Source organism: Talpa europaea (genome assembly GCF_964194135.1).
Source record: "Talpa europaea genome assembly, chromosome: 1".
In the NCBI taxonomy this organism is placed as follows: Eukaryota; Metazoa; Chordata; class Mammalia; order Eulipotyphla; family Talpidae; genus Talpa; species Talpa europaea.
The window spans coordinates 113,915,067-113,932,505 of NC_140073.1; the positions used below are offsets into that span (position 1 = coordinate 113,915,067).

The following is a 17,439-nucleotide window of genomic DNA, read 5'->3' on the forward strand; positions in this document are numbered from 1 at the left end:
CATATTGAACTCGAGTTGGAAGAGGCGAGTCCGGTCTCAAAATGGAGGTAAAACCGCCGCCCGGTCGCCCCCAGCCCGACTCCGGCCGTCGCCGCCGCCGCCGGGGGGAGGAGGTATTAGGGGGAGAGTGGGGGGTTGATGGGTAGTGGCCGGCGTGGGGGGCCTGGCTTGGTGGGAGCGGGGAGGCCGGGTGGACTGGGTCGGCTGTCCCGCGCTCTGCGTTGAGACGGGCGGTGGGAGGGGGAGGGGAACGGGCCTCAGCGGCCTCCTTGGAGCCCCTCGCCCGCCTCATCCTCCTCTTCGGCTGCACAGGTGGCCTCTAGCAGGAGCGGCGCGGCTGGGGAGAACCTCGGGAGGGACGCCGGCCCGCCGGCCGCGCGGCCTCGGATGCGAGGCCGAGGGCGGCATGGCGGGCCTCGGCGGGAGCGGTTGGGAGGAGGCGGTGGGGGAGGGGAGGGGACGAGCAGGCACATCCGGGCGAGCGAGCAGGCGGGCGGCGGCCACATTGACATTGATCCGCTGCCGCGTTACGAAATGGCGCATTGGCCCGCAATGGCCGCCGCTCCGCCGCCGGGAAAGAGAGCGCGGGATTGGAAGCGAGAGGGAGGAGGCGGCTCGGCAGAAAATGCCGCAAATGGCCTCGCAGCTTGGGGCGCAGTGTTGGCGCTGAAGTTGTGCCGGCGCCTTGCTAGGCCTCACCGGTCTCTTTAAGACAACGAGGATTTCGTTTTCTGTGCGGTGGTTTGGGCCGCCGCTCAGTTGGAAATAGGAAAAAGTGTTAGTTTGCTGCTTTTAATTACTTTCTGATGTGCCTCGTTAAAGTCCTAGTAATTTTATATATTTCTCGTGCCATGTGGATGCCCGTGTTCACCATCTCGCTTTGCTGTACAATGGGGCCAGAGGTTTTTTTTTTTTTCAATCACCATTTTTCTTCGAATGGTCGACTCTGGTTGTAGTTTCTTGGATTTTTACTTTGGAGAATTGCAACCATAGTTTTGAGATGATTTTATGTTGCTTGTAATGGAGTTTTCTTGTCGTGTTTGTATTGTCAGTTAGTTGTATTTAACAGGGTGGAAAAACAAAACTAAGTGAAATAAGGGCTTAGGCTATTAATTTGACCTTTTTTTTCGCAGTTCCTGACAATTTTCATATTAAATTCCTTAACCTCTACTTTCAGGAAGACAGCTGTTATCCCCTTTAAACAAGATTTCAGTCCGTGTATTAAATTAAATGCCAGTTAATATCATCAAAGAATTAAGTCGTAAACCGTTTAGGCCTCATTTAATTTTTTTTTAATGTCAATTTTTGTTGTACTGTGCTCCGTTTGCTTTAAGCTATATATGCTATACTTATGTGCAGTTTGGGCTTGTAAGCCTCTAATATGTGTTGTTGAAATTTTGCTCTGTGATAAAAGTGCAGATAAATGTTTGCAGCTTACAACGTGTAAAATGTAAATGGTTACAGGAAAAAAAAATTTGAATTTTTTTCTAGGATTTTCGCGGGGGGCGACGGTGCTTTTTTAATACAAAGACTATGTTAGCAGTTTCATTTTCTTGAAGCCAGTGAGTTTTTTTTTAATTTGCGGGCCATAACTTTTAAGTTGTACTGGATAGCTTGTGCTTTGAAATGTTGGGATGTGGACTGAGGAGGGAAGATGTGAAAAGAAATAGCAATAGCATGGATGAAATACTAACAGCATTTTTTGGTTTCTTAGAAAATGGTTTTTCAGTGGTAACTTCTAAAATAAACTCCAGACACTTGTTTTTTATTGTTGTTCTGGAGTTCTCTAGGTCTTCAATTTAGTTAAGGTGATAAAATGTCATTTGAAAGATTGGTTATTGATTTTCACTGTATCAACTTTAATCCATTGACGTGTAAGATTAGGCTGAAATTCTTAGCTAGGCAATGTTTAATGGTACAGGAATTTGATGTTGTTAATTATTTACAGCAAATGCATGGGGGTTTGTTTGTGGGTTTTGTTTTTGTTTTTTTTTCCTCCTCTAGCAGTTATTCTCAGAAAGATAACTAAAGTATATTGGTTTGTTTCTTCAGGGCCATGATCCAAAGGAACCGGAGCAGTTGAGAAAACTGTTCATTGGTGGTCTGAGCTTTGAAACTACAGATGATAGTTTAAGAGAACATTTTGAGAAATGGGGCACACTTACAGATTGTGTGGTAAGTAAAGGAACAAAAAGGATCTTTAGAAGGGATAAAGGCTCTAAGGAAGTGTTTCAATGCTTTAATTTTTATTTTGTAGGTGATGAGAGACCCCCAAACAAAACGTTCCAGGGGCTTTGGTTTTGTAACTTACTCTTGTGTTGAAGAGGTGGATGCAGCAATGTGTGCTCGGCCACACAAGGTTGATGGGCGTGTAGTGGAACCAAAGAGAGCTGTTTCTAGAGAGGTATTTTAATATAACCATGTTGTATAACGGGTGGAGTTGTTAGGAAAATTATTTTTTGACTTTTCTTTTCTTTTTCTTTTTCTTTTTTTTTTTTTTTTTGTAATAGGATTCTGTAAAGCCTGGTGCCCACTTAACAGTGAAGAAAATTTTTGTTGGTGGTATTAAGGAAGATACAGAGGAATATAATTTGAGAGACTACTTTGAAAAGTATGGCAAGATTGAAACCATAGAAGTTATGGAAGACAGGCAGAGTGGAAAAAAGAGAGGATTTGCGTTTGTAACTTTTGATGATCATGACACAGTTGATAAAATTGTTGGTAAGTAGCATATGGAATTTGAATGAGAAAACTTCTATACTAAATTTTGCTAAATTACACTTAAATTATGAATAATAACATAAATTATATGGTTCCATATTCATGAAATGGCTATGCCTGTATAACCAGCCTTTAAATAAAGGTCATTAACATCCCAGAATATTCCCTCATCCCCACTCAAAGTCATTATCTCTTGATGCTTAATGAGTTCTTTAGTGATAACGGATATCATTTACATGTGTTTTTTTCCCAAACATCATATAACTTGTTTGTTTGTTTGATTAAAAAAAATTTTTTTAGTTCAGAAATACCACACTATTAATGGGCATAATTGTGAAGTGAAAAAGGCCCTTTCTAAACAAGAAATGCAGTCTGCTGGATCACAGAGAGGTGAGTAGTACCGTATGTGTGAACATGGTCAATGTGAGTGGTGTTTATGCAGTTCTTAAAGATCTTTCTTATATCTGTGTTAAAGGTCGTGGAGGTGGATCTGGCAACTTTATGGGTCGTGGAGGGAACTTTGGAGGTGGTGGAGGGAACTTTGGCCGTGGTGGAAACTTTGGTGGAAGAGGTAGGATGGTTATATTATTTCTCAATTCATGTCTATCTAAAATTTATTGGTGAGTTGAAAATATATATATATATATGCGTATGTATTTTTTTAATGCATACCTTGTTTTTCTTCAGGAGGTTATGGTGGTGGAGGTGGTGGCAGCAGAGGTAGTTATGGAGGAGGTGATGGTGGATATAATGGATTTGGAGGTGATGGTAAGGTTTTGTTTTTTTTATAATTTTGATTGTTTCTGTACTTAATTGAAAATTAAATACGCTTTTCTAAATTTTAGTCAAAACTAATGCCATAGATTATTTTCCCCTCAAGATACATTAGCTCTTTTTGGTTACTAACATTGTGCTTAGCATTTGAGCTGCAATTTGAATTATTTATGTCTAGATAATATGTTTACTGTTTTCTTTAATGAGTTTATATTTTAAAGTTTTTTTTTTTCAGTATTAAAGGATATTTACGTAATTGATTTTGATTCTTGCCAAGATTCTTGCTGTTGTGTTACCAGGTGTTACTAGGCTTAACAGTGTTGAATCAACTCATTGGTTTATTTCTAGTCATTCTAAATGTAAACTAGAATTCGGTAGCCATATATTTATGGTTTCATCACCTGATTTATTTTTATTGCTTTTTTGTTTTTTGTTTTTTTTTTTTTTTTAGGTGGCAACTATGGTGGTGGGCCTGGTTATAGTAGTAGAGGAGGCTATGGTGGTGGTGGACCAGGATATGGAAACCAAGGTGGTGGATATGGTGGTGGAGGAGGAGGATATGATGGTTACAATGAAGGAGGAAATTTTGGAGGTGGTAAGCTTTTACTTGTTTTCAATGTTAACTATTTGCAGTTTTATTATAGGAGTCTAAAAATGTTCGAGTATAGCATTTGGTCAAACCTTGTGTTCTGTAATAGGAAAGGATCAGATTGGTGGGTAGTTGAGTTGAATTTTCCATGTTCTCTAACTTGTTTTATATGTTTTTAAAATGGATATTTATCTAATTATTGCCAGAATTTTACTTTAGAGTTAGGTACTTTTAAATTCAACAGATGGAAAGTATAAATTGAATTTGCAGATATGTTGAAGTGAATAGTCATCTGGGGTTTAGGTGACAATTGCTGTGAGTAGATAGATTGCAAAATTAAATGTCATTACTTTTCAACATATCTTGATATACTGATTTTGAAGTTATGTTGCCTTAGAATTACAGTGAATTAAACATGATTATGAATGGGTATCAGTGGTATAAAAGAGGGACCATGTACTAAGGGAGTAGTGTTTAATAATAAAGAAAATGTGACATCTGTCAGGATACATCATTTGTTGACTTTTATTTATACTGAGCTCTGTTGATTGGTCTCTGCTTCTGGTAGTTCTATAAAATAACTTTTCAAAGGTCTGCATGTAATGATGGTATGGTTGTTAAAAACTAGGGTCAGCCACAAATAAAAATCTTTGTCATTTCAGGTAACTATGGTGGTGGTGGGAACTACAATGATTTTGGGAATTATAGTGGACAACAGCAATCGAATTATGGACCCATGAAGGGGGGCAGTTTTGGTGGAAGAAGCTCGGGCAGTCCCTATGGTGGTAAGTATTCTTTAAAATTACTTGATGACTTTTTAAATTTGGAAACCAGTGTGCATTTCTTACAAAAACTTAAAATGTATTTCCAGGTGGTTATGGATCTGGTGGTGGAAGTGGTGGCTATGGTAGCAGAAGGTTCTAAAAATTCAGCAGAAAAGGGTAGGTATCTTCAAATTTCTATCATAATGATAAAGAATATGTGGTACTGTTCACTGAGTGTAATAATTTTTTTATCCTGTATTATTCAACAGGCTACAGTTCTTAGCAGGAGAGAGAGCGAGGAGTTGTCAGGAAAGCTGCAGGTTACTTTGAGACAGTCGTCCCAAATCCATTAGAGGAACTGTAAAAATCTGCCACAGAAGGAACGATGATCCATAGTCAGAAAAGTTACTGCAGCTTAAACAGGAAACCCTTCTTGTTCAGGACTGTCATAGCCACAGTTTGCAAAAAGTGCAGCTATTGATTAATGCAATGTAGTGTCAATTAGATGTACATTCCTGAGGTCTTTTATCTGTTGTAGCTTTGTCTTTTTCTTTTTCTTTTCATTACATCAGGTATATTGCCCTGTAAATTGTGGTAGTGGTACCAGGAATAAAAAATTAAGGAATTTTTAACTTTTCAATATTTGTGTAGTTCAGTTTTTCTACATTTTAGTACAGAAACTTTAACAAAATGCAGTTTTGAAGGTGTTTCCTTGTGAGTTAACAAGTAAAGAAGATCATTGTTAATTACTATTTTGTATGAATTTTGCTAAAGTTAACTGTAAAGAAACACCTGCTGACTTGCAGTTCAAGGGGAATCTATTCTCCCCATTTCCAAACCATGAAATGAATGGGCACTGACATGTGGAGAGAATAGATACTTGTATGTTTGCAATGTGTTTTAGATAAATAGAATTGGGTATTTAAATTAGCATACTTGTGAATTTAATAGCATTAAGATTTACCTTCAAATGAAAACTCTCAAAATTTCTATTTGGTTTTTGTGCATTTTCTTTCAAAATGTAATCATGATTTTAGTGTGTTAGCTTTGCTGAGAGTCCTAGCTGTGTTTTGAACATCTCCATTTTACATTGCCTTGGTCACATGTGAACTGATGCCATAGTTTTGAGTGTAAAGAATGTCTGCTGCCCTGTTTAAATTCTGGAAAGGGTAGTGGATATTTTCCCTTTCCTCCTCTAAAATCCATTCTTTAAAATCTTTTCAAAATTCAGAACCACTAAGCTGCTATATGTGAGCAAATTAGTGGTGACTTTTTCTTTTTTAAAGCACAAGAGGCCCATAAGTCTTCAGTTATTTTCCTTGGTTTAATATATTTTTTTGATACAAGCTCTCAGAGTAAGAGAATAAAAATCATGCATTGTTGAACCCTTAACTGGCTGGCATGCTTTCCTGTTTGTACCCTCTACGTTTTACTGGATAAAACCAAGGATAGTCTAAGGTATAATCATCCCAAATGATTTATTGCAGTAGAAATGTAGCACAGTTGCTTAGTATAAGATACTCACTTCCCAAAGACCTGAATTCAAATTTGGATATTTTTGAGTTCTTAAATTCCCAAAGAACATACTGATACTCCATGTGTATACTTGAATCTAAATCATGTTGGTATAAGTTAATTTGTCTGGGAGGACCCTGACTGAGAAGGTGTAGATCATGAGGTCACACATACATAACCACCACGGTCTACTGTTTTGCGCCAGCTAGTGCTTACAATTTTCATTCGAGCTCTAAGTATGTGCCCTGCTGTTATTCTTTCTTTGGCAGTTGAACGTTGAATTGGAGATTTCTTATTTTTGTTCTAAGGAGTACTAAGCAAAACAAGCAATAAAAAGGGGAATGGGGCGCGCTAGTGTTTGAATATGCTCTCTTGTTCTAATTCTGTGCATTATTAATACTTGGATGCATGCAATGCCAGCATGGAAATCGGTCTTCACAGATACTGCAGTTTTCCAGAAAACACTCACAAACAAATAAATGTAACGGACAACATTCCATTTGTTAATGGACATAATGTGAATAAGCAGCGTAGAAAATAGGCTATTAGAAACTGGTTAAGTCCTTCAAATTCAAGTGTGGTATATAAATGGACACTGTCAATGTTCATAACTTAAACCTGGGTACCTGGTCAAAGTAATGCTTGGGAAACACTATTAAAATTGAGCTAAATTGTCTCAAGTTCTTTTATTCATATAATAAAGGTTGAAGGAATGGGGGAGATCAACATACCTGTTTCGATGTTTGTGAAATTGTTTGACACAACCTTGACAGTATCCTTTAATGACATGGAGTTAATTGTACTGTTAACAAATTTTCTGTGTTCTGGAATTAGTGTAATAGTGAAAACATTTTCAGTAAGTTGATGTTTGCAACCTATAAGCAGGTGAAATCTGTGTATGTGACCTGTTTATAAGTTGTATTAGCTTAGTTCTTGTGAACAGTGTGGAAAAGTAAGCCATGAGGAGAGCGTTTAACCAGCTTTAAAGGACCTAAGATGTGCTTTTTAAGCACAGTGTGGATCAAAGGAGACTCACTAAGACAGGACTTCAGCAGCCTTTTGAGTATGGACAAGTCAGCATAAATAAAGAATGACAAGGCAGCAGCAAGAGCTTCAACTACAGAGAAGTGAAGGCATAAGATACTATGATGATAGTGAGCAACTTTTCAAAAGCTAGTTAAATCTGCTTTTTACAACTGAAATATCGAAGAAAGTCTAGCAGGAAGGAGCTTCGCCTTTTGGAACTTCAATGAGAGATAGTTGCCACAGTCACTAGGTCTAGCATTTAGACCTGCAAGGAAGGGCAATAAGCATTAGGTAAGGCTTGAATTTGAATTTTTTCACTAATTAAAGAGTAATTTTTTGTAAAGCAAGGTAAGAGTAATCTTTTTGATTTGCAGGTTGAATGAGAACCCTACTTGCCTAAATGAGGAATGTCTTTCCTACCATCTTAAATACGAAGGTTTCTGGCTGGGTAAGGTTTGTAGCTCACAGTAAAACCTCATGACACCATTTGCTTCTTTAAAAATTTATGTTAGGTATTTAAAACATACAGGTAGATGGTTGAAAACCTTACTTGGAAAACTGCATTCAACACATTATAAAACTTTTGAAATATCCCTGCAGTAACCATGAAGCGTTCATCTTGAGTCAGATGTGGCCCCCCCCATGTATACAATTTATTGTTGGTGTCTTTAGGGTAAAGTACATTTTGACAAAGGATAGCTCAAATTTTGAGAACATCTTTTGTGATACACAAGACGAAGTAGACAAACTGCCAATCCTTATTCTGGGGGAAAAGCATTTTGGAAGGAATTTTCAAAATTATACAGGTGTAAAATGGTCTCACAAGTTCTCACATATAAATTCATTTGGGCTAAACATGTGGGAGGGAGTGTCAAGGGTTGGTTATAACTTCAGGACTAGAAAAAGTGGGGTTCTAATCCCTCCTTTTGAAAAACCTAGAGTGAGTAAAACAACTGTTGAGATCAGTTGCTGATCATTGATAAGGGCTATTGCTGCACCAGAAGGGTTTGTTAAAAACAGATTTGATGATTATTCACATTTAAAGCACTTGGGAAAGGGAAACCATGCTTTAAAATGTTTCTAAACCATAAGTCAACTCACTGCATAAACAGTGGGCAGTTGGCCAGAGCTTATTCTCAGAAAACGGCTGGTTGGTTCTGTTTCTGTACTTAAATCAGGACTGAATTACTACACATTGACATAAAATGAAGTATTGAAAAGGTAATATAATACAGCCTTTTAATAAACTTTACAATATGGTTTTAGTGAAGCAAATTTCCTAAGATAGGAACAACTTTCTTTTTAAAGGCATTGTTCTTTCCAGTTCATCTTAATTCTTTATAAAATAAAGTGATTTTTACTTAAATAGTTCACTGTCGTTTCTGAAAATTACTGTTCTCTCAAGTCAGCACCAAGATGTCATAAAGGGCAAAATGAGGCAAACTTGAACTGATACTGTTATAGGTTACTGCTTCCCACACTATACTACTTGCCCAAAAAAGCTATAGAAGGAAATTTGGTAATGTTAAGGAACTAAGTAATTGAAATAGGCTTGGTTTTATGGTATATAGGCTACAGTATATACAATTTGAAATATTTATAATGACTTGGAGTACTAGTAATTGATGTCACAAAGTAGCAAATAAGCATGCAAATGTGCCAGGGTTAATGTAAGGATTGATAGTCTAATCAAAATTTTAAATTTCAATGTTTCTGATTTTTAAGAAGAGGTGGTCTGTAATGGATTCAAATGTTTGATTTGTAGCATAATGAAATGTTTACAGAAAGATAACTTTTTCATTAAAGTATTTTTAGAAATGTGTGTGTGATTTTGTTGTTTCGTGATGTTGGTGACATACTGTAGATGATTATTACTAGTAAAATGAACAGAAAACTTGAAGCGAGCCTTCAAAATAACTACATTAAAAATGGGAAACAGGAATTGTGCGTGTCTCCTAAGGATTGTCTGGAACATAAAGTATACATGAGTTGCTTGGATGACATGAACCAATTGTGGGGGCAATACATAATTACAAAATAATCAAGTGGTACCTCCCTGATGGCACAAGCATTAGTCTCACAGCTGCCCCACTGTTCCCTTCAGCAGAGTTTTTTCAGTAGACCCACCTTTCTCACCCTGGTGACTCTCTCTCACACACACACACACACACACACACCCCAACACACACTTCTTGGCCTATAGCCCAGTTCCTGTATTGACAATAAAATGTAAGTGAAAAGCTGGAAGTTGAAATGGTACAGATGGTGGAGCTACTACTGTAGGCCCTTGAATGTTCATTTTTTAAAGGAGGAAAAACTTGCCCAAAAACTGATTTGAAGATCCCTGCATTTGGTGTAGCTTATGGTCACATTTTCCAAAAGAAACTACCAAAGTAAAAACTTAAAATACCTTGGGTTTTTTAATCTTGACAGGCAGCGGATGAGAAACATTTTGGGGTGATGTTGACCAACAGGAAAGTCTAGTCAAACTACAGTGTTGTAACACATGGAAAGTAACCATTAAAAGATTCCTTGGCTAAGGTTTTGATGGTGATTTAAGTTCTTTATGGCACAACTATAAGTTCTTAGCTTTAACATGTTAAGTAGAAATTGTAAAGGAAAGGAATTTTTTTAGAATTGCAATATATTTTTTTTACATTGGTTTCACAGTATATTTTTGCATATTCTATGGGGTTTAGTGCCTTGTAATGGCCAGTCTCAAACTAATTCTGGACAAGGGTGCCCTTGATTGCCACTAAAATAGGTATATTTTTATCAACAAAAAAGCTGCAAAATAACACAGGTAGCAAGATTAAAAAATTGTAATACTGGCATTTACTCAACACTGCAATTGAAATTTTTGAAGATTGTTACCTATCCTGTTTAGTATATTAGGTTGTCAAAGTACCAGAGAATGTGGAAGAGTAGGGTGATAGGTAAGTTTTACTTAAATTTTCAAAGATAATCATAACGGCAAACATATTAGGCTGCATCCATGTGGTTACATGGGCATAATACTGTAGGACTAGGAATCAACTTAAAATTTACTGACAGTACGGAAAATGAGTGAAAGGGTTTTGACAAGCTTCAAGAGGTGAAGGAAAAATTTACATTTATATAGCTATAATCTTGCAATCACAAATCAGGAATTCTGTCAAATGTTATAGCTGAAAGTTACACAGATAATTTTCATTAAAAATCACTAATTTGTGCATTCTGTCGACAGAAAAGTTGAGTAAACATAATCTAATTTAAAACTTAAAAATGATATGTTGCTTTCTAAATTTACTCAGTCATCTTAACACTCTTAATAGGTAGGTAATAGGAAAATGCAACTAAGTTTGATTCTTACATACCAAGATTTTGCTTACCAGTAGTTTTAAGAGCTTGGGCTAGTTACTTGGAGTTTCTTACACTGTGCTCCACTTTGGGATTGACAATGCCAACATCCCTTAGAATGTTTTGTATGTTACATAAAGTACTTAACCACGTTGAGAATAGTTTTCAAAAGTTTGATTTAGTAGATACTCAAAATGTTAAATGAGGGTTTTGAAGTTGTGATGCATTAATGGTATTTTGAGATATCTGGCAACAGTAGCTTGATGTTAAAGTTAGGATTTTAACTGTCCAGTACTGAGTACATTGTGATTTGTTGCCTATGAGGAATGTCAACTTCAGTGTTAAAATAACTCCAATGAAAAATAAGGAAGTAGGGGCCTCCCTGGTGGCACAAGGGGTTGAGCACCACACTGTGAAGCAGTCCGCAGCCTCTGCAGCACAAGTTCGATCCCCAGCCGGCCAGGGAGCAACCCACGTGGCTCAGCAGACCTCTCCTATCCCGCCCGCTGCTCCCCTTAGCTGTGTATTTCAGTCAGTCTGCCTGTTCTGCTCCCCACACTGTCTGGTGAATCCTCTCACCCCCTGCATCTCTGGCCTGTGCCCCAGCTCTTGTTGCATAAATGAGTAAATCTTTAAAAAAAAAAAAAAATCTCCCAAATTCTGATCTAAATTTCATCTCATTGGGTACTGCTTTTACCTAATTCCTCTAGTAAAGTGCATTTAATACCTGCCTTTATATTAATCTGATGGTTGTGACAATGGGCTTGAAGAGCTTAACCTAGTGTTTGGTTCATAGTCTGTAAGTATTAGTAATCATGGATACTGTCAATATCCTGAAGCATACCAAAACTTAATGGGTGACAAACTGATTATGCCAATATTGAGGTTTTTTCCTCTGCATAGAATTAAAATTTAATCTTTTACATTATTCTCAGTTCTCAAAAAGAATTAGGCATCAACTGGTAGGGGGACCTCCCTGGTGGCACCAGGGGTTAATAAGCGTCAGCGCTGTGAAGCTATCCACAGTTACTGCAGCATGAATTCCATCCCAGACAGGGAGGAGACCCACATGGCGCAGCAGACCTCTCCTGTCTTGCCAGCTGCTCCCCTCAGCAGTGTGTTTCAGTAGATCCACTTGTTGTGCTTCCACTCTGTCTCTAGTGGATTCTCTCAATGCCTTGCACCTCTGGCCTACACCCCAGCTCTTGTATGCATAAATAAATCTTTTTAAAAAACACATCAACTAATAGGTGAAATTGGCCTGTTAAATATCTTTAAAATATACATTTGAGAATTACATTGTAAAAGCAAAAAAATAAAGGCTTGGGAAGTACTAGAAACAATTTAAGGTTTTAAACATTAGGTGGCCATTTAATCTGACAACAGATTGACGCTCTTATTATTTCAGGTTCAGATCAATGAAAATTTGAGATTTTTAAGTCACAAGTAAGGGATTGTTATATTTAATATCTAATTCTACATAATGCAGCGTGGAACGTTTCTTTGAATGAACTCAGCTAAGTATTTTGAAATTTGACTTTTTAAAAGAGTACGTGTGACTGAAGGCACCTGCCAGGGTAGTAGAAGCCTGATCTGACCTGTCCAGCATTTCTCTTCCCCTCAATGAATTCCAGGTGCTCAAGATGGGGATGCTGTTAACATTTTTACAACAATCCACCTGTAGCTCTCACCCAAAATTTCATCTTACTCAAGATCTGAGATTTTTAGCTAAGTTAGAAACACGACATCTTCCAGTGATTTCATCACCACCACCACACTAGGTCTCAACCACGTTAGAAAGGGCAACAGCAGAATCTTCCCCTTTCAATCTCTGGATGATTAGTCCTTGAAATCATTTTCAGCCCTGAGCGTTTCAGTCTTCTGAATCACATTCTCTTAAGCTAATTGAACTGATTTCTTTCACTTATCACTAAAGACTTCCTAATACCAGGCTTGAGAAAACGCCCAATTATAAAAAGTGCTTACAGTGAGCAAGGCACTATACTTCTGTGGAGTAACTCACTTATCCTCCCTTCACAGGTGAGGAAGCAGCCCTAAAATTGCTTTGAGTTATTGGAGGTCATTCTAGGAAAGTGGCAGCAGCAAGCCTAACTGGTCTGGCTCTGTAGATGTGGATGCCACCATTTTGCCCCTAATGAACTGATAGGACAAGAAATGACTTGCATCTAGTGCTTAATATGTTTAACCTTCAGATGAATCTCCATTTCTACACTTTAAAACATGAAGAAGACAAACATCTCACATGAAAAAAACTGGATTGTTGTTGTGAATGAGTTAGCGAGCAGGAGGGGGGCATTGATTTTACATGTTTAATCTTTCAATACGTCTAAAAGTAAACTGATTTCCCCACCTAGACCACCTCCTAACCAGTATTTCCCATCTCTGGACAACTCAGTTCTTAAAAAAGTTCAGTTCCTTGCCTTTTTTATTGTCTTTCCCAATCCTTCCCTTTTTGAAATAATGTAGTATGTTCCAGGAAGAGTGGGATTTCCATTTTATTCTCTAAACAATGCCCGCACATAGTAGGCTTACATCTATTGATGTGAATAAATGATCACTATATTATCTTTCATGTCGAGGTATAATATTTCCCTTGGTTGAGATGCACCTGCTGAGATATTTAAGAGGTATCTTGATATATAAAACTTATATATCAAGTATCTTCTATCTCTAGCACCAGAAGTTCAGTGTAAAATTCTTTGCGTATTTTCAATGAAAATACAGAACACATAATGTTCTAAATATATCATTGTCATGGAAGATACTGTGAATAAACTTGAATTCCAAAAATTAAGTCATAATATTCCTTTATTAGTACCAGCTTTTCAACTAATTTTTTTTTGCCAGAGCTAAACAATTTAATATAAAAAAATGCCATTTTTTTTTTATTCAGACAGTATTTATAAAAAAGTACATAGTGGTTAGTTTTGCAACAATTTGCTTTTAGCCAGATGTCATATATAAATCTATGAATGTAACAAATGAGATAAGAACAGTATAAATAAGAAGTTTTTGTAGTATTTACACTTACATAGAAACTAGTCCAAATGGTGTTCTGAGAAATTAAGTTTGCAGTTACAGTGAAACTACTGATTCAGCATACTGATAACTTACTTTAATGCTTTTGAAAGTTTTATATTCTACACTAGTTTTGACTATAATTTTGCATAGAATTACTTATAAAGTGTATTTCTGCATTTCACATCACAGTAGGAGCTTTTAGTATAAACAGTACAAAAAAAAAAAAAAAAAACAACCTAGTTCAGAAAAGGTCATCCAAACTCTAGCTTTTCTTAACATCTGGCTTCTTACTTTTGGGAACAAGGAATACATTGCCATCTCTTGTTTGCTGCAGGGAGTACTCACTAGGAGAGTAAGGTTTTCCATCTTCATCGCGTAGCATGCTGAAGACTTCGAGATACAAGGTGCTGAGTTGTTTTTTCAGTAGATGGAGGCTTTTGTCATTTTCTCCTTTTTCTTTGAGCAATTTTTCTTTTTCATCTTTTAAATGATCCAAATCTTGCTCCAGTTCTACTATATTTTCCAGTTTTCTTTTTCTGCAATTCTGCGCAGCTACTTTATTCTTACCCCTCCTTCGTATATCTCGAATTAATGCAAGTTGAGCCTCATTGAATTGCTCCTTGGACATCATTTCATTGAAGTCATCAACAGGGAGGTTAATTATTTTTTCTACAGGGAATGGGATATGGAGAGCTTTTGCCCTTAGCTCATCTCTCGTGAGATGAGCCTCCAAGCGGCTTGAATGCTTGTCTTTTGCGAATGTGGTTTTCCGATGACCAGGACTTCCAGGCAATTCTTTTTTTGATGAGTTTTCACACTGGGCATCACACACCGGAGCTCTGTGCCCTTGAGACTGTGACAGGGGTTGGACTGTATCCCCAGAAGACTGTACTGGCTGTGTTTGGGGACCATTCTGTTGGACACTTCCAGGGACACTATCTGTCTCTTCCATTTCAGAATCACTGAAGCCAAGTGGTGTGTCTCCATAGATAGAAGATTCCACTGAGTGTTGTGGTGAGGCCATGCTGGGACTTGTGTTCAATGAAATGCCAGAGTCAGAATCATTGAATTCTGCTGCACTTTCAGGGTGGTTTTGGTTGAAAGCTTTACAAAGGGACAGATCAGAAACATCAATGGGCCCATTTAGAAGTTCAGAGATTGACTGGCTTAAAGCAGTGGAGAAGGGCACACTGTTGCTGGGCTCTGCTATGAAAGCAGAATAAAATTCATCACCAAAATCGGTGTTCGCTGTGGCATTTGAATTTAACGAGTTCACTGGCAACTGGTTGGGATCTTCTGTGGAGAGAATGCTGCTAAAGGAATCCTCAAATGCATTGAGGAAATGTGGACTGCAGTTACCTACTTCTTTTTCCAGTGAGGGGACTGATGATGAGTAGAAATGATAATTGTTGTCAATTTCTGTCAGTTTGGTTTCTGGACTTGGAACTGTACTAGTTTCAACCAGCTTGTCATTTTGAATGTTAAGACACTGCATGGAAAAGAAGTTTATGTGATATAAATCAAAGTTAAATATTTGAATACCTGCTAGTCAGTATCTGACGGTAAACTCTCCCCATGCCAATTCTAATATCTCTCCAATATCTTCTATAATTCAGGGATAATTCCCATTCCCCACAGATATTTATGCCTAAGAAAATGTATTAATTTCACAGAGTTCCCAAATCAGACTTCAGGTTTATAACTTGATCTAGCCTCAATACATCCAGTCCTTTTAACTCAGTGCAGTTAGGTGAGCATGGGCAGTTCTCTGACTAATTTAAAAGCATTTTCCCATCCCTCTTATAAGTAGGTGGTTTATAAATAATAAGTAAGTGTAGTGACTAAAGACACTACACTTGACTATGAAATAGCATCTTTGGTATTATATTAGATTTTGTTACCTGTAATTCTGGAATGGATAATAGCTCCTCCCAAACTTGCTCAATGTCCTGCTGCATATTGTCTAAATCAGTGATGGTTGACTGAATGACATCAGTTTCAGGTGACTGAGCCTGATTAGGAACAACAAAGACCGGGTTCTCAGTGTGGCTGGGAATATCAGGAACAAGTGATTGAAACGTCGTTGAAGAAACCTGTAATGGATAAGGGGTTCATCTACATAAGTCAACAGGAGATGAGTATATTCTGAGGTACCATTCATAACACCTTAAATGGAATTAGCAGTGGTTCTGTATTTCTCTCCTTACAGCCACTTATGATCCCATCTTTTCTTACCCAACTGATTCCAGATTTATTCATTTACTGGTGTAATTACTTTCTCCTGTGCATTTGAAAGTAAACTTTAAAATGATTAAAAACAATGTTTAGGATTTAATTTGTATTTCTGTAATAACTAGAATAGTGATTTAATCACGAGATTTATTAAAATTGTTAGTTGAACAAGTCTTGGTTTATTACCCAGCTTGCTCTTTACTCACTGAAATTTATTTCTAATTACGGAGAACAAATGTGTTCACTTGTTTCCACGGTTACCCTGATCCATGCTTTGGGCTATGCAGTAAGTAAAGATTTTGATTTTGTGGTGTATGTAAGTGGAAGTCTCTTTCTTTCTTAGCTGTAAAGTTATGAGACTTAGGTTTCCTTGACAAAATTTCCTAAAATTATTTTCATTATTTAAAAAAAAAGTGGAGATACATTAAAGGGGTATATTAGAAGATATATTAGATGTAGTTGTGGAGTTCTGCCATTAACTAAATGTTATACCTCATTGTCATCTACAAAAGGGAATGTCTCTGCCAAAAGCTGCATGCAGTCATCAAAGTATAAAGCATCTGATTTGGGAATGTGGGCAACCTGGATGAAAGGGAAAGACATAAAGGAAGGAAAAAAATTGTTCAATATTCATTACATGTTTATTGTCGAGTTAAATCAAACATTTCTCTTACTTCAGCAGTTTTTGTTTTGCTTGTCAATTTTATTTTTTCTGAAGTTTGAAAGTTAAATGGTAATTAATAGCTCTTCTCATAAAACTGTGGTAATCTTTTAAAATCTTTTTTAAAGACTTCTAGATTATATACTAAGTTGCTTTTTTAAAAAGCCATTCTGCAAATGTCCATTTTTAAGTTATTTTAAAAGTTTACTAATATTCTGCTTATATGGTTTGGCCAGGCTTGGTTTATGTCTAAATTTACCATTTTTTAAAAAGAAATCAAAATGCATTTTACTAGTTTCAGGATCAAGTTTTAAAGTCTTAATTTAGTATCTACCTGTCTCTCTTAACTTCTTAAGCAAACAGAATAGCTTTCAATGTTTGCAGAAAATTGCAAGTATAAAGAATTCTTTTATCACTAATGAACAATGTTACATGATTATTAGCTAAAATCTAAACATGGCTTACTCAGGCAGAAATCAGTTTAGTATAACAGTTCAGAGCACAGAATTGAACCAAATTACCTGGGTTCTAATCTTGGCTTCCCCAATTTCTTGAGTGCTCTGGGCAAGTTTTTGACCTCTTTGTGCATCAATTGCTCATCTATAAATAAAATGAGGATACTGGCTCCTCACTCTCATTGTTGATTAACTATCAATATATGTCAAGTGCTTTAGAATAGTGCCTGTCCTGCTGCTACCACTCCTGTCACTACTATTTATTCTGCTTGATCCTTACATGATGTTTCATTAGCTTACAATGCTCTTTCATGTAATTAA

The 17,439-nt window shown here is 37.1% G+C and overlaps 2 protein-coding genes across 5 annotated transcripts in view; one reads left to right on the top strand and one right to left on the bottom strand.

Annotated features, from left to right (window-relative positions):
- Nucleotides 1-41: 41 nt before the first annotated feature.
- Nucleotides 42-7,826, top strand: HNRNPA3 (heterogeneous nuclear ribonucleoprotein A3; the record flags this gene model as incomplete). Its single annotated transcript, XM_084231095.1, has 11 exons — nucleotides 42-113; nucleotides 2,053-2,175; nucleotides 2,258-2,404; nucleotides 2,511-2,721; nucleotides 3,022-3,111; nucleotides 3,197-3,292; nucleotides 3,409-3,489; nucleotides 3,947-4,090; nucleotides 4,747-4,869; nucleotides 4,956-5,025; nucleotides 7,764-7,826. The coding sequence occupies 10 exons, from the start codon at nucleotides 42-44 to the stop codon at nucleotides 5,006-5,008; spliced, it is 1,140 nt and encodes a 379-aa protein (XP_084087221.1). The 3' UTR covers nucleotides 5,009-5,025; nucleotides 7,764-7,826.
- A 6,042-nt stretch (nucleotides 7,827-13,868) lies between these two features.
- Nucleotides 13,869-17,439, bottom strand: part of NFE2L2 (NFE2 like bZIP transcription factor 2) — a gene marked incomplete at its 5' end in the record, with an annotated part of 31,069 nt that continues 27,498 nt past the window's right edge. For 2 of the 4 annotated variants that reach the window (XM_084245418.1, XM_084245415.1), the window contains 3 exons: nucleotides 13,869-15,259; nucleotides 15,672-15,863; nucleotides 16,495-16,584. In XM_084245418.1, the coding sequence (XP_084101544.1) occupies nucleotides 14,033-15,259; nucleotides 15,672-15,863; nucleotides 16,495-16,584 (1,509 nt within the window). In that variant the 3' untranslated portion in view covers nucleotides 13,869-14,032. The remainder of the gene's footprint in view (nucleotides 15,260-15,671; nucleotides 15,864-16,494; nucleotides 16,585-17,439) is intronic. The other 2 variants (XM_084245416.1, XM_084245417.1) reach the window with 2 other exon arrangements.